The sequence below is a fragment of the Lygodium microphyllum genome, chromosome 17 (genome assembly GCF_053477565.2).
Source record: "Lygodium microphyllum isolate KBCC chromosome 17, Lygodium_microphyllum_v1.1.10, whole genome shotgun sequence".
Classification (NCBI taxonomy): Eukaryota; Viridiplantae; Streptophyta; class Polypodiopsida; order Schizaeales; family Lygodiaceae; genus Lygodium; species Lygodium microphyllum.
In genome coordinates this window covers 4,738,142-4,754,360 of record NC_141151.1, presented here as the reverse complement: position 1 = coordinate 4,754,360, position 16,219 = coordinate 4,738,142, and the positions used below count along the sequence as shown (strand labels likewise).

At 41.8% G+C, this 16,219-nt stretch overlaps 1 protein-coding gene across 2 annotated transcripts in view; it reads left to right on the top strand.

Moving 5' to 3' along the window:
• LOC148021525 (protein HAPLESS 2-B-like) overlaps positions 1-16,219 on the top strand; it is a 309,826-nt gene that overhangs the window by 95,924 nt on the left and 197,683 nt on the right. For both annotated transcript variants that reach the window (XM_087696627.1, XM_087696629.1), the window contains exon 6: positions 11,539-11,590. In XM_087696627.1, coding sequence (XP_087552753.1) covers positions 11,539-11,590 — 52 coding nt within the window. The remainder of the gene's footprint in view (positions 1-11,538; positions 11,591-16,219) is intronic.

The following is a 16,219-nucleotide window of genomic DNA, read 5'->3' as shown; positions in this document are numbered from 1 at the left end:
ACCCGAAAGGTGTAAAACATGATAAGTGTCCAAATTGTGTAACATAGGCACATAAAATAAAAGAGAATAAATGTGGAGGAAAAAACCTCTTGTAAGGAGAGTAAAAAGTGCCCCAATGTCCTAGCGAGGATCATTGATACTCCTCTGTGAGTGTAGGCATGAGTCAAACCCAACAAATCCCCCTGGAGTGAAGAGTGATCAATATACAAGGGTCATCCACCAAAGGAGATCAAATTTAAAGCATTGAGGAATGCTTCAAATTTGTCCCAAGGAAGAGCTTTGGTGAAGATATTTGCTACATTACTGGTAGTAGAACAATAGACAAGGCCAATATCCCCTGCATATAGCCTCTCTTTGACAAAGTGATAGTGGATCTCTATGTGTTTTGTGCGTGCATGAAACACTGGGTTCTGTGCCATTGCAATGGCACTTTGATTGTTAGTGAACAAAGGAGTAGGCTCTGTGATAGATACATCTAAATCAGCCAGCAAGTGTCTAAGCCATACGCATTCAATTGTGGTAGTGAAAGCTGCCTTGTATTCAGCTTCATATGACGATGTGGCAATAATGGATTGTTTCTTTCTAAGCTAAGAAATGCAAGATGAGCCAAGAAAGAAACAATTACTACTAGTAGAGTAACGTGAATCATAATCACCAGCTCAATCTGAATCATTATAAGCATGTATTTGCAGTGGTCCCCCCTTGGTATAAAGCAATCGAAGAGTCCTAGTACCTTGCAAGTAACGAAAAACATGCTTGACAGCTTGCGAATGTGACTTGCGTGGCTGGTGCATATATCTTCTTAGGGTTCAAATTGCAAACTGAATGTTTAACCTTGTGTTGCATAGGTAAATGAGACATCCAACTACTGGAGCATACATATGGATATCAAACAAATCACTGTCATCATGTAAGGACAGCTTGAGTCCAGATTCCATTGGTGTACAAACTAGCTTGCCATCCTATAAGCCAAACCTCTCAAGAAGTCTAGCAATGTATCTAGACTATGATAATCCAATGCCTCTAGCATCATGAATGAGTTGAGTGCCCAAATAATAGTGTAAAGGCCCTAAATCTGACATCTCAAAAGTTTGCTGCAAATTTTGTTTCAATGTTGAAATCTGATTAGCATGTGTCCTTATTCATCTTCCATGAGGCATGTGTGAACTTGATCCTACACATTGGATGCTAGCAAGTGGAACAGACTCGCTATATCTATGAGGAGGTGTAAATAGAAGATCATCAACATAAAGTCATGTGACCAGCAAGGATCCCCCCCTTTACATATGTAAAGTAAAGACTCTGATAAGCTCTTTATGAACCCGTGGCTGAGTAAAAAGGTATCAATCTTTTCATACCAAGCTTGGGCAGCATGCTTCAAACCATACAAAGTCTTTTTCAGCTTGCACACCAAGTGTTCGGATCTCACAATTGCAAAACTAATGGGCTGTTGTACATACACTTCTTCTTTAAGTTCCCTATGTAAAAATGCAGTCTTTATATCAAGCTGGTGCATAGTCCATCCATAATAGGCAGCCAAAGCAACCATAGACTGAATGGTAGTCATGCGGGATGTAGGAGCAAATGTCTCCTCATAGTCAATGCCTTTATTCTGTGCATAGCCTTTGGCCACAAGCCTGGCCTTACATTTGTCAATGGATCCATTTTCATTCCTTTTCAGCTTGTAGATCCACTTTGTACGAATGGCTTTCTTCCCAACATGCAAGGACACTAAATCCCATGTTTGATTCTTTATGATAGAATCAAACTCAGCTTGCATTGCTGCCATCCAATGCACACTATGTTGTGCATCCTCAAAACATTCAGGCTCCTCATCATCAAGTGTATCTGGTGCCATAACAAACTCCATTGTATGTGCACCATCATGCATACGAGCTTGCCTTCTAGTACGACCAACAATAGGAGCATCCAAATGACTATCTTTCATAGTCTGCTAATACTATCTATGTATCTGTCTAGCTTCTTGATTATGTACAAGCTCTTGTTGAACTTCAAATTCAACATCTTGCTGAATATTCAGATCAGCCATAGGCTAATTTTCCATATTACCCTATGAATCAGCTGGTTGAACATTAAGTTCACTTGTTGAAGCTCTAGTTGTATCACCAAAAGTAATGGGCAGTAGCCCTTCAAATACATCATTGGCAACATGATATGTATCAAAACCAGCAAGGGATAATTCTGATTTTTCATCAAAAACCACATCCCTACTGACAAATATCTTATTAGAGATAGGATCATGTAATCTACATCCTTTGCTCTCACTGTTGTACCCCACAAAAATGCATTTAATAGCCTTGTTATTCAACTTGTTTCTTAGTACCTTGGGAATTTGTGCATACGCAAGACACCCAAAAGTATGAAAATGTGCAACAGAAGGTTTCTGACTCTTCCAAGCCTAAAAAAACTTGACATTCTTTAATGCCTTTGTAGGGCACTTGCTTAAAACATGGCAAGCACACATAAGTACTTCCATCCAAAAACTATGTGGCAAGCACACGTAAGTACATCCATCTAAAAACTATGTGGTAAGCTCTTTGCTTTAAGCATACATTGGGCCATCTCCATGAGTGACCTACTCTTCCTCTCTCTGCAATCCCATTCTGCTGTGGAGTATAAGCAGTATTATATTGATGGACAATGTCTTTTTGCTTCAAAAAAGAATTCAGCATAGAAGACATGTATTTTCCCCACCTCGGTCTGAACGGAGAGTCTTAACCCTGCAACCAAGTTGATTTTCAGCAAGTGCTACAAAAGACAAAAATGCATCATACAGTTTTGACTTTTTGACCAAAGAGTAGACCAAGGAAAAACGAGTAAAGTCATCAATGAAAGTGACAAAATAGTAACATCCATCAATGACTTTGTTTGCATGGGGCCACATACATCTGAGTGCGCAATTTATAATCTGGTAGTTCCTCTAAAAGCATTATCATGAGGAAATGAAAAACGATGCATTGTCCCCAAAATGCACCCCTCGCATAGATGCTCAGGAGGTCTTTCTAAGAGAGGTAAGCCATCAAGCATCTTTGTACGCTGCATAAGCATCAAGCTACCATAATTTACATGCCCCATGTGAGCATGCCATAAGTCTGCCTATGACATTGCAGGAGTAAGAGTAGATGCTAGATAGACCCGACTAATCAACTGAATAAGCATCTAACTCATACGACCCATGACATAAAGTGCCAATCAAAACCAAAGGCACGTGTTTCTTATCTTTGACCATATATCTGTCATCATCAAAGGTGACTTGCAAACCACACTTTGCCAAAGAAGAAATAGACAACAAGTTCTTCTTTATGCCTAGTACAAATAATGGATCTTGCAAACAGAGAATAGAGCCATCAATGGCTGTCAACACAATCTCCCTAATACCTCTAGTAGGGTATGATGCATTATTGGCACATTGCACAGACTTGCCAACATGAGTTGCAATAACGGAGGAAAACAAATCCTTGCGATATGTGATATTCCTAGAAGCACCACTATCAAAGAACCATGAGCTCGCATCCTTAGTAGAGCTAAATGCTCTATCAGCCCAAGAAGAATCATAACTGCATGTGTAAAAATAATAGTCACGGTTTGCAACAAAAGATGCGACTCAATAGCAGTGGAAGGTGCATGAGAAACGGACATCCCTGACTCCTCCTCCTTGGCTATGTGCTTCCTACATTCTAGGATATAGTGACCTAGCTTGTTGCAATAGTGGCATTTGTTCTTCTTGGCTTGCATGCCCTCTCTGTTTCTTGTTGCTCTATGAAGCACACGAAGTCCCAGAGCTTTGCGGAGCATTTTTAGCTTGGCTGCCCTTGCCCTTCTGCCTTTCCATAAAACCTTGCTTAGAGGCTATAACATCCAGCCCACTGTTCTTTCTTAATTGCTTTTCCTTTAAGAGCAAACAGACCAACTGAAGGAAAGTAAGTGGATGTGGGGAAATCCTCATGGTGAGGTTCAAGGCCGTATGAAAGGCCAAATATGAGGGGTGGCAATGAATTCAAAGTGGTAGAGATCAATTGTGCATTTGAATAATACTTATCTACATTCATAAGCTGCTTACGCAAGTCTTGAATTTTATTTAGACGATCCTATATAGAATCACCCTCATCCATCTTCATAGTCTCAACCTTATTTTTCAAGAAAGAGCCATGCTTCTTGTGGAGAAGCTGCAGACTGAATGTGGGGGATGATAGACCATAGAATTGCCAATGCAATCAGCGACAATGCTTGAGCATCTTGTATGTCCCATGCCTTTTGTGCTATTGATCTCTGGAAAGTGGTTGAGCTGGAGCGGGCTGAACAGGCTGAGTGGGCTAAAATGCCCTTTGTCCATGTTCTCCTGGAGGAGGTGTAGCACGAGCCACAACTCTAGGCCGAACTTCTTTACCGTTGACATAATCCCAAAGATTCTTTGCAATTAGCACATTTTTCATCGTAAAAGATCATAGAGAATAGTTGTTGCGATCCAACTATCTTCCTTGGACACATATGTAAATACATCGCCTCCCTAATTGGCCATGGTAAATGTTATTGACCAAGGAGCAAAAGAGCAAGACTTCAAGTTGGACCAACCTGGAAATCTTAGAATTTCCAGAAATTACAATAAGCAATTTGCTGTAATTAGCAAGTCTAATCACACTTTGTCAAAAATTGTCTGAAGTACAGTTCTCAGTAGCACAAAAAATGCAAAAGCCCCAAAATTTCTTGTCCCAAAATGCACAAATTATGTGTGTTACAGATTGTCACTGATGTACATTTGCCAATCTGTAAGTTGACATCAAAAGCCCCAAAGTTCTGACCCAAAATGCACAAAATCTTTGCAAGAATTGTGTCTCAGACACTTGTAAGAGCAGAGTGATGCTGCTTGGGCACAAGCCCCTTCTCAAAGATGAAATCTGAATTAAAAAAGTAAAAAAAAATTCCTTCTACCTCTGATTCTGGTGGCTGAGGTAGCAGCACCTCCAGATGGTGGTGTTCAGGCAGCTGGAGGTCGAGCTAGAGTGGCGGGCGGCGGCTAACAGAGGGCAGGCTCAGGCAGAGGTGCTGGAGGTGGATTGGGCCAGGCGGCGCTGGCGGGTGTCTGGCAGGCAACTGCTCAAGTGGTGGGCACCTGTGGCACTGGCGGTGCACCGGACTAGATGACAGCGCATGGAGGTGGCGGCATAGGGTTGGAGGGCACCTATAGCCGCAGGTGGTGCAGTTGGTGCAGGCAGTGGGCCTGCTTGGAGGCGATGCTGGAGGCTAGCAAACAGCGCTGCTGGTGCTGGCGGAGCTAGAGCAACCTGGTGGCTTCAATGGCTAACAAGCAAACTGAGCTGGGCTGGCTGATGGGGCTGAATGCCGAGGAGCTCAGCTGGAGATGGTGGCCATTGGATGAGCTGAGCAAAGGGCCAGCTCTGATAACAAATGTGAGAGAAGAGAGAACGCATAGAGATTGAAGCCCAGCTGAGAGTCTAGTTGACAGTGAAGAGAGCTTGTGAGAGTGAAGGCATGATACCCAATGCAATAATTTGAAGAGTGTAAGATGCAAGTACAAAGTACAACCCTTAAACCTTAGGGTTGCTAGAGTGCGTTCACACTCAAAAGGTGTAAAACATGATAAGTGCCCAAACTATGTAATGTAGGCATATAAAATAAAAGAGAATAAATCTGGGGGAAAAACCTCTCACAAGGAGAGTAAAAATTGCTCTAGTGTCTTACTGAGGTTCACCGACAGTCCTTTGTGAACGTAGGCGTAAGTCAAACCCAACAGGCCATGGAGAAGTGATATAGAGTGCTAGATAATGCACAATGCCAGATAGAGGAGGAGACAATGTCAGTGACAGTTACAGCACATAGATGGGGAATGTGTATAGGGGTAGAGAGGCCTAGATAGGTGGAGGGATGATGGATAGTGGTTAGAGACCTTTAGACCAGTAGTCTGTGTGGCACCACCTTGGCATCCTGTGGCCTCTATAGGCACTTCTCTGACCACCCAGAAGCTATAGATTTCACAACCCCATATAGCAGTACCTCTACGGAGCATGGTGATGGATCTTGACTATTCAGAGGTAGTGATACCAGCAGTTCCCTAGAAGATGCCCTAGATTGCAAATGTGCCACCTTCTCTAGTAGTCTCTAGTCACTAGGTGAAGTCTCCAGATTTGATCCTACCATAGGTCCCTGACACCTAGGAGGTGGGGGAAGTTCAGGTGACCTAGGAGAGTGAGTAGGAGATGGAGGACTTGGGTGTATATTCTGAGGACTTTCCCCAATTACATGCAACAATGGAGCTATGGAGAGGAGATTTGAGAGGGTGTATGCTAGGAGGCAGCAGAGACAGGCATGGATTGTATAGCCACATCTATCCTAGAGACTTACATGCACCATGAGGATCCTCTCATGGAATGTGCAAGGCTTCAGAGGATGACATTTCAGGCATAGTTGGAACCTCTTGAGACAAGACAGTCAGAGCATTAGTGGGAGGATTGCTAGATTTTCTCATGTTGCAAGAGGTAGTCCTTTTGGTAGAAAGGATATCTTGATACTGCAGGAAGCTTTTTTCCAGGATAGAGTCAAACTCATTGGGCAGCAACTGTGGAAGTCATAGAGATACAGTCTGGTGTTTACATTTTTTGTTGGAGAGCAATGGGCTGAGTCAGTACAGGGTGGGGCACCCCCCATCATGAAATGCCATCAGTTGCTATTATATCTTAGGGCAGTCTCTTGTGAGATCACTCATGATCCTATATGCAAATCACTACCTAGGGAGGCATGAGTAGGAGATTGCCCGTATGAGGCATTTTCTATGAATGCAGGGAAACCTAATAGTTCAAGGAAGTGTGTCAATAGATTTGTTAGGGACAATGACTCTAACAAATAGAGGTATCAGAGGGGCCCTTCGAAACTGTGTCAATAGAGATCTACTCTCTGAATAAAGTGTTGAATATTTTGAAAAGGGGTAAAGAACTTATTGGTCCTTGGGAAAAGATAGTGATGGAAATGCCATTGCCAAGTGTGCAGTAGTCCTTCTCTTGATTCATTTGTTGAAATAAGCCTAGGCCACTGATGATGAGATTGTTGAGCTAAAACATGCTTTTCAGCTGATTAGCATTCTTAAACAGCCCCAAAACATACCTAATTAATGAAAAACCCTGAAAAGGGGAGTGGTCCAAGAGGGTTTTAGTGGTCTCCCAAAAACCCTAATTTTCGGGGCACCCTTCTATGTCTATAAATAGATAGCCCGCCCCATCCAGCCTCATTCTGTCTGTGCAGGTTTCATACTCTCTAGTGCAGATTTCAGCCATCAGTCTACCTGTCCAGCCATTGCGACTGCTGCCACCTCTCCCTCCAGCCTCGCAGTGCCCTGGAGCCTTCTTCTAGCTGTCGCCTATTGAGAAACCCTTCACCCTTCACCCGCAGTTTGCGTTTTTGCATTTCTGCGTTTTGCGTTTAGGGTTTGCAGCCCCAAAAAGGGGCGCCACCCTAGACTGACTGTGCCTATTTATAGGCCACTCTCTCATTCATTCCTTACGGCTGATTCATTCAGTCCGTCACCTCTTCTCTCCAGCTTGCCCACTACCCTCATACCCCTTCAGGAGGACATTGCGGTTTGTGGTTCGAGGCTGTCTTCATCATCTTCCTTGTGCTACGGCACCCTTGGTCCCTTGTATCACATTCACTCCATGATTCGGAATTTCGTCATTCCATTCATTAGAGTTTCTTCTCTCTTCTCTTCTCTTCTCCATATTTGCCAAGTTCACTCCTTGTTCCTCCCCGCCAACCCTACTGTCTCACTGGTATGTCATCTTTTGACATGGTATCAAAGCCGGTTCTGCTCAAACAGTGGCAAAGATCCTCCACTCCAGTGAAGGTAAAAACCGATGGCGGGTTCGGCATCCACTTCTCTTCTTCTTCTGCTGCATCAAAATCTCGTTTTTGCAGGTTTCAGGTGTTTTCAGCTTGCTACCCACACCCCTTTCGCGGAGGACATCGCACTGTTTGTAAAAGACATGGTCTTGCCTTGTTTTTTTAAATCTTTCAAGGAGTGCTTTCTTCTCTAGTAGCGGTTTGTTGTCTGCTTGTCCTTGTATGTTTTGGAGGAGGAATGGCATGTTTGCTAGGTAGGATGGACCATATGGGTAGTGATTTAAGGTGAAACATGTGAGTGGTGAGTTAAGGAAACCATGTTGGAGGATATTTCATATTCATCCACCTCCCTCTCACTTTAATGGATCCTCCCTTATGGATCCAGCTTTTTCCTCACCTACCTTCCGTTGTATGGATCCACATACCATCCACTTTATGGATCCACCTTTTTTTTTTTGCAAAGTAGTTTAAATTTAGTAAAATTATTTACATCAGGCCTTCTAGCTAGCCATGAAACTCACCTACCATGTTGACCTCTTTGTGAGGTTGCATTGTTCTCCATCTGGGATCTGTCTAGATTACCATTGAAGCTCATAGGAGCACATGGGTTGATATAGCCTTCAGCCACCATTAGTTGTATCCATTTGGTGAAAAGAGAAAATGTTTTCCTCTGCTTGTTCTATTTTCTTCCATCTCTTGCGAAATTTTCTTTGTTGTTTGCCTATACATGGACACACTCGAGGAGGAGGAGCAGTACTGTCTTAAGAAGGTTCTCTACTTGCATATCCATCGGTTGTAGGGGAAAAAGGGAGTGGCTTATTGTCGCTATTTTGTCTAAGTTCCCCTCTCCATGGATGTTCGATATATTTACTTTCATGATGAGTTACTAGTGAAGCTTGTTGCTAAGGGTTATTTTTCTAGATGAGGAGCTATGGAAGACGTTCTCGATGCAGAGATCGTGTTATTACAACTACACTTGGAAAACCATAATAGCATAGCATACATTGTATGTTCTATTAGATTGGGATTAGAGATCTTGGGAGAGGATTTGAGGTCTGACACAATTGTCATCATTAGAGTCTCCAGATCTATTTCATCTGGCCTTCACTAGCTATCACTAATCATAGTTGAAGAGAAGATGAGGAAACCTTTCCTTTTCAACCAGCATTGAGATTAGAGTCCATCCATACTATGGGAGAGAGGGCTCACGTTCCCTAGGGCCCCTAAGCTGCAAAGGAGAGCCCTGAAGGTGGTCTTCTGTAACCAGCCTTCCTTCCGTGGAAGGGTGGTAAATCCTTGATTACAGCTTAATTACAGCAGCAAACAATTAGTGCAAATCTGAAAATACAAAATTACCTATTGATCTTGGACAATGCACAATCGATTGGCCCCAAAATTAGCGCCCCTTTCAGTCTTTCTTTAGCTTTATTGAAGAAGAAGTTGATTTACAATGGGATTCTCCCAATCCCTTTTGGTATTCCAACTCCCCTTGCTGTGATGAATCACGAGCAAGTCTTTAATCCGATTTGCCCCTTGATTCGGGCAATCAATTGGCCTTCACCCGCTTTGATGGAAATGGAAAATGCCCCAAATTCAATTATTTGCTAGTCCCTCCACTTGAATAGGCTAGAAACAGCTTCAGCCCTATTCAATCCAAGTCTTGGAGCTTCCGATTTTTGGTGCAATTGTCGGGGCTGCTGCTAAACCCTAATTTTTGCTGTATATTAGGGTTTAGAGCAGAGAAATCTGAAATTTCTCAGCCTCTAAGGGTCCAAATACTGAGATCTTCAGAGCAAGGCTGTGAAATAGTTGGGAGATGAGAGGGAAAGCTGTAGAGAGAGAAAAGTCAGAGTTTTGTCGCGAAGAATGATTGAAAATCAGTCAAATGCAGCTGCTGCCCTGCCACAACAGCATGTAGATGCAAAGAACTGAAGAAAATCAGTCATTTACTATTGTTGCCCTGTCTCAACAGCCTGTAGGTGGTGTCTCCTGCTGTTGATTGGTCTTCTTTTGCCCTTGGCTTCCTCAGAGGGTCCCCCAATGGCTGCAAATCAGACCAACAGCCTCCCCTCCCTCTCTTTTGCAGGCTGAATTTATAGAAATGCGTCTCTCTAGCCTCTAAAGACGTTTTTCAATCTTGCATGGGCATTTTTCACAAGTGGCAACCTTCCCAAATGGGTTTTCCAGCATTTTCTATACTTAAATATTAATTTTCAGCCTTAAAATACTGAAAATTAATCTAATAATTATTTTGGCGCCCTGAAAAATAATCAGACTGGTCAATAATTAAATTGGCTAGGCAACTTCCATTCCCGAGTGTCTTTGCGACATCTTTGACCACCAGATTGGCATTAGGTACCATTAAATGCCACTTCTCTAGTGTCACCAATTGACACTTATGGCCAAATGGATGACCTAGGCCAACAACTGGCACCAGATACTACGAAGTACCTGTGTAGCTTACTTATAGCAACTTTTGCCTTTGACATCCCTTGATTTCTTTGGGTCCCGGACTTGTAAATTTACTTTAACCCCAATTGCACCTCACATATGCCACATTTACTTAATCATGTAATTAAAATTAATCCACATGTTAAGTGAGGTTTCAAAAATACATGTCCTCATGACATCTTCCATTGTTCAGTTGAGATGATTGTGACTTGGGGGATAGTAGCTTTAGTAACGGACGGGGGCCTATTATGTGGATAGATGATGTTCAAGGAAGTTAATTCTTTCTCATTGTCTATTAGCACTTGAGCATAATTCTCACACAGACTTCTTGTGGGCAAAGTGGACTGAGGAGCATTGCTATGACATGGGAACTGATTGCTAGCATCATTACTTGATTCATTTGGATTGTGAGGTGTACTTTTGCCATTGATCTGTAGGACATTTCTTGTGTAGAGACTGTCTAGGATATCGACATAGTATATCAATTCATTCTATGGGAGAGATTGCAGGGTGACTCTAAGCGTATGAGGAGGACATATTGTTCTATTTGCACTTGGGACTCTGCCATGTTCTTCCACTTTGAGTCACATAGGTGTGGCATTACATCCTATTGGACTGGCTGTTTACTCAGCCCTTGCATGCTTGATGTACTTTGTAGTCCTTTGAAGGGCTTATTCTGTACTTATTGTTTTACCTTGAGAAGGTTTATGGGCTTATAACTATAGTCATTTTCTTTGGGTAAAAGAAATCTGTGTATTAAACATATTTGTTTGATTTTATTATTGTAGTTTGGCATCCTTTTATCTTCATGTGGTGACATGTAGCCTTTTATTTGACCTGGTATGTGGATTGTAAGACCAGTGATAGTCACTTAAGATAATTATTACACATAGGATACTTGCCTTGTACTAAGTTTCTCTTTATAGGGCCTTCTTTGTTCTTTGCACTTTGACTTTAGGGGGTTTTCTCCAAGGTGTCATTATTAGAATTTTATTTCGTTTGAAAAATGGACACTTAAACCTTGTGACAATTAGGACAGTTAGTCCTAAACTTTGAGTTTAGGGTTGCTTTATGTTGTTGAACCCTAGTTTCACTTGTAACAAGAACATTTCTGTTATGTGCAATACAATTTCTGTTGGCTTGCTCATTCTGCCTTGTTCTCTCAATCACCTCAACATGACATTCAATAAGTATAATTTTTTTTTCGGTTTTGTGCAGCTAATGTAAACCACAAAGGTACAAGGCATTGTTTAAAGTGGGACCCCCAATGGTAAGACACTTCAACTTTTGGATATTAGTCTCACCAAAAGACAATAATCCACATTAGTTTTTGATTCAAATATGTTGGCCTTAGATTGAAGGATTACCCATATTTGAAGTTCATGATATAACTGTATGGAATGGTAAGGACCTTAATATTTTCCTTTTCACCATTGAAATGAGAAGGACATAAGTAGCATGTGCCTTTCAATTAGCCAAAGCAATTAAGACTAATACAACCTGCTTGTACATTTTTTCACGTAGTATTTGGTTGTTTATGCCAGTGAAAAACTAAGACTAGCATAAATCAGGCTTAAGGTACTTACATGCCACTGTTTGGTTGGTGCTTTTTTGCGGATAGTTGGGAAAATTCACCATCAGCTCTGGTGGTGACAGTCAGGAATCAGATCTCAAGAATCCATCACTGTTTGGAGGCCTCATCGACCATGGAAAGTACTTCAATAATTGTTGCCAATCTTGTGTTAAGTTGGGTCCTTGATCCTTCATTTGAACTCCTAAACATAGCCCTAGATAAATACCCAGAGGAGTTGGTCCATTTCCCAATCATTATTTGGGCTAACATTTTTGTCCAAGCATGCTTTTGCTCGACGAAAGTCAACAAAAAAGCGGCTTTGTGGGCTATCATGGGCTTTGATCCCCAATGCATTCAAGGTTTGCATGAAAAATACATTTTACAGAAGTGTAATAACCTTTATCACTTTTAGTATGCCAAAAGCATTCCAAAGGCTTGAACATTAAAAAGCTCAATTCTTCATCCGGCCATGCAACCAAAGGCAAGTGAAATTGTACATATGCCATGATTGATGTCACTACTCGTAATAGAATAGATTCTAGAATATTCATATCAAACATTGAAATCCTAACCTTTTGCTATGAAGGACAATTGGCTTAGCCAATGTAGTGAAAGCCTTAAAAATTTGTTAGCCTCTATGGTGGAAGGTTGATGTTTAAGCCTTAGGTGGTGGACGACTTCATCCAAGACCCAAGTGGTGGTGGATTGTATCCAAGGCCTAGGTGGTGGTGGACAAATAGCTTGGGTTAGGCCATTTAGCCCAGGTATAGAGGATACCACTTGAAAGAGCATTGTCTAGTTAGTAACTAATATTTTTGAACTTTTAATGCGAGGTGATATTCTATTATTTTGTCAAGTTATTTAAGGAATTTCAAGTATCCACCCCTAGCTAAGCTAGGGATAGGAATCTTTAGTAGTGCGGACCTCGCAAGATGTATGAGCTTAGCCACAACTAGGTGGTTTTGAGTCTACCTCATAGCAAAACATTAAGGCTAATGGAGCATCATGGTTCCCAAACTTCTCAAAGTTATCTTGAGTCATCTAGCCTTTACAAACACTATACGTTTAGGTCTATTGATGTAGCGGAAAGAAAGTGACACCTGCACTTGTTGCAAGGATAATGATCTCTTTTCTAGATGGGAAGCATGGCCATCATTCTTGTTCCCTAAAGTGGAATGGTTAGGTTCACTCTCAACCATAATTGGGTCTCTTCAATCATAAACATTGATAACTAGAAAATCGGAAAGCTACCCAACTTATCGGGTTCATCCTTCCATAAAATATGACGGTTAAGGTTGCACTCCTTCACTTTCTACCCAATGTATCTGCATAATTTAGTATATATAAGCAATTTATGCTACCACCATTCTTGTGATGTGTAAAATTAGCTTTCTTACTTAACTCTTGGCACAAGGTTCATTACATGCCCTAGTCACAAAACATCACTCAATCAATCAACATTGGAGAAAACTTAAAATAAACTCTTTTTTTTGGGTTTAATTCCTTTATTATGAGCTCTTTGCCAAGCCTCATCCCCTAGTAAGCCAACAACCTCTTTACCATGGTTGTTTGTGCCTCTTTCTACAATTGAGGTCCACCAAACCTTGACCATATAAGGCACATGTGTGGCTGCATTCCTTCCCTAGGAATATGAGGCATTTATTGGCTGAGAGCCATAGGCTTCATGGAAGATCCAATTATTATGATTATTTAAATCCATGTCCTTGTCTAGTGACAAGTAATTCCTTAAGTTTGCAAAAAAAAAAAAAAAAAAAAACCCATTTTCATGGCATTCCAATCAACTCTTTTGCAAACTTTTTTTTTGGGGTGATAAGATGCATGCTAATTATGTTACTAAGAAGAAACTATACTGAAGTACAAATGCTTGAAAGTCCAATTAGAGCCGTCCACAATCAAATTAAATCATATATAAAATGCCTCTCACAATGGTGTGGGGGGGATGGAAAAGTGAAGCGATGGTGGAGGTACAACACTACCAAAGGTTGGCATCATTTATAGTGAAGGACAAACTATGGCCAAGTGTGAAGGTACTGCTGCCAAAGCTCCTGTTAGTGTTGAGTCTCTTTGTAGCTACTGTCAAGGGGCAGAATGGGAGTGAACTATGCATGACAAGATCTCTTGCAAGGTGGCGCACACCAAGAGGCCGTCCATGAAAAGCATTTAGCATTGTGCCTTCCAAACATATCATCCTATGAAGCCATCAATGATCTTCCATATCTCAGATCACAACATTTCTACCATAACTGAGCCATGTACCAATTGTAAAGAAATACTTTGACACGGAAACACAAATAACAATTGTACGACAAAGCACAGACTGATAAAAGAACACAGCTAGGGTTAGGGTAACTCAGAGACAATGAACACAGAAAATAACTGAAGTGATATAATTGCTAAATATACAATGCTCATGCAGCAAACACACTATGCAGTGAATGAATACTAAACCTTGAACTTCTATATCTCAACGATCAGGGCAGGGGTAATGAGCTGGAGAGTGTCGTACTCTGAACGGATCCGGAATCACAGCAAGGTAGCCTTCGGATGTCGAATACCAGCAAACACAGCAATGAGAAATTGGATCTGATGCAGATGGCAGTAAGGAGAGAGAATGACTAAAAACGCATGCAACAGGAGAGAAATTGGATCTGATGCAGATGGCAGTAAGGAGAGAGAAAACTACCAAATGGAGGCTGTAGATGACGTGGCAGGCTGTACGACAGTAGGTTTGCGCAGGAACAGCAGTCGCCTGGCTGATGGGGATCAGCTCCAAACTGCGTGAAGAGGGCTGGAAATCATTCGCCAACTAATGGAGAGAGCAATGGACAGATTTGGCTGAGATGTCTTTTGCGAACAAGGTGCGGGCAGCAAGCTGAAACACTTGAAATTTGCAAAAACGAGATTATATGCTGAATGGAGGGCAGCATACATATTTATAGAAAGTTTGGTCCCTTGCCAAGTGGGTTTGTGCTTATGGGACACATAAACTCTCTAACATCGCGTTTCTTTTAAATAAACTAGGTTTCTTCATTAAGCAAGTTTTGGGATTGTTTAAGTAAAGCTAATGCATTTTTAGCTCAACACCCCCTCTTTGGCCTAACAACGGTGCCATAGGAAAGATCTTTTATCCCAATGCATCCCACCCTAAAGCAGCCAGAGCATCGGACAAAGGGTGTGTGTCAGTTGCCTAATGGCCTACTAAGACTACAGAGATGATGGTTATCTTATCAAGGGAGCCCAAGTGATTACCCTAGAGAGGACATGGCATCGGACAAAGGGTGCATGTTGGTTGTCCAGTGGCCTACCAAGTCCTATAAAGGCAGATGGAATCAGCTATGGACTTCTTCTCTTTTTTTTGTTTTGTTTTGGGAATTGGATAGGTTTAGCATTAAGTGTGGGTTTCAAATCAGTTTTCATTCTATTAAGTATTCGTGCCCCAAACGGGAGAACGATAAAGGATGGTTAGGCCCAAGACCTTCACAAAAGAAGTATACTATCCCTACCATTATTACTGGGTGTCGGTGAAGAAGGAAAATGACTGTGGATATAGCAAATATGTGGAGCAAGCAAGACAAGCAAGCAAGCTAAGGAAAAACTGCCTTGGAGACTGCCATGGAAAATGTCATGAATATGGTGGATTCAGAGTCGATCACTCCAAAAGACTGAAAATGGATAAATGCATACAGATGCATGTTTACATGAACAGAATGCCAATGCATGGGGTAATGCAAAGGGCGATACAAGATCTCATGCTTACGCAAGATGCCATGCTCATGCAAGGTGGAATGCAATGGTGCCACTTGGACAGTGCCCTCGGAAGGGAATTGTTCACTTGCCCAAGCGCCCTTTTACAATCATATCATCAGGATAGTGCGGATGAAGTTACAAATGTCCATAAAACAATAAAGAAATGAATGTCTAAAAACTGTATGCATCATCATTGTCACTATCAAGAGTAGAAGTTGCCCCCTCTCAAACTGGAAGGAAAAACAAGAGGGAAGCACCATCTTCCGGTCAATCGGAAGAAGTAGGGGAGGGTGTACCCAAACCGATCTTGGGTAACAGGTACTGAAGAACCGGCTGGTTGACCGTGGTCAAAATGTCTTCAAAATTGTTGGATGTGGGCACGAACTCTAGGTGGATAGTGCCTAGCTCAACCTGCTCTCTGTGGAAAAATGGAAGTGGACTCCCACATGCCGCGTTCGTAGTGTAATGATTGGATTGCTCGCAAGGAAAATGGCACTTTGGTTGTCGCAGTAGACAACGGTGGGAGAGTCGCATGGGAAATCAAGTGCTGCCAGTAAA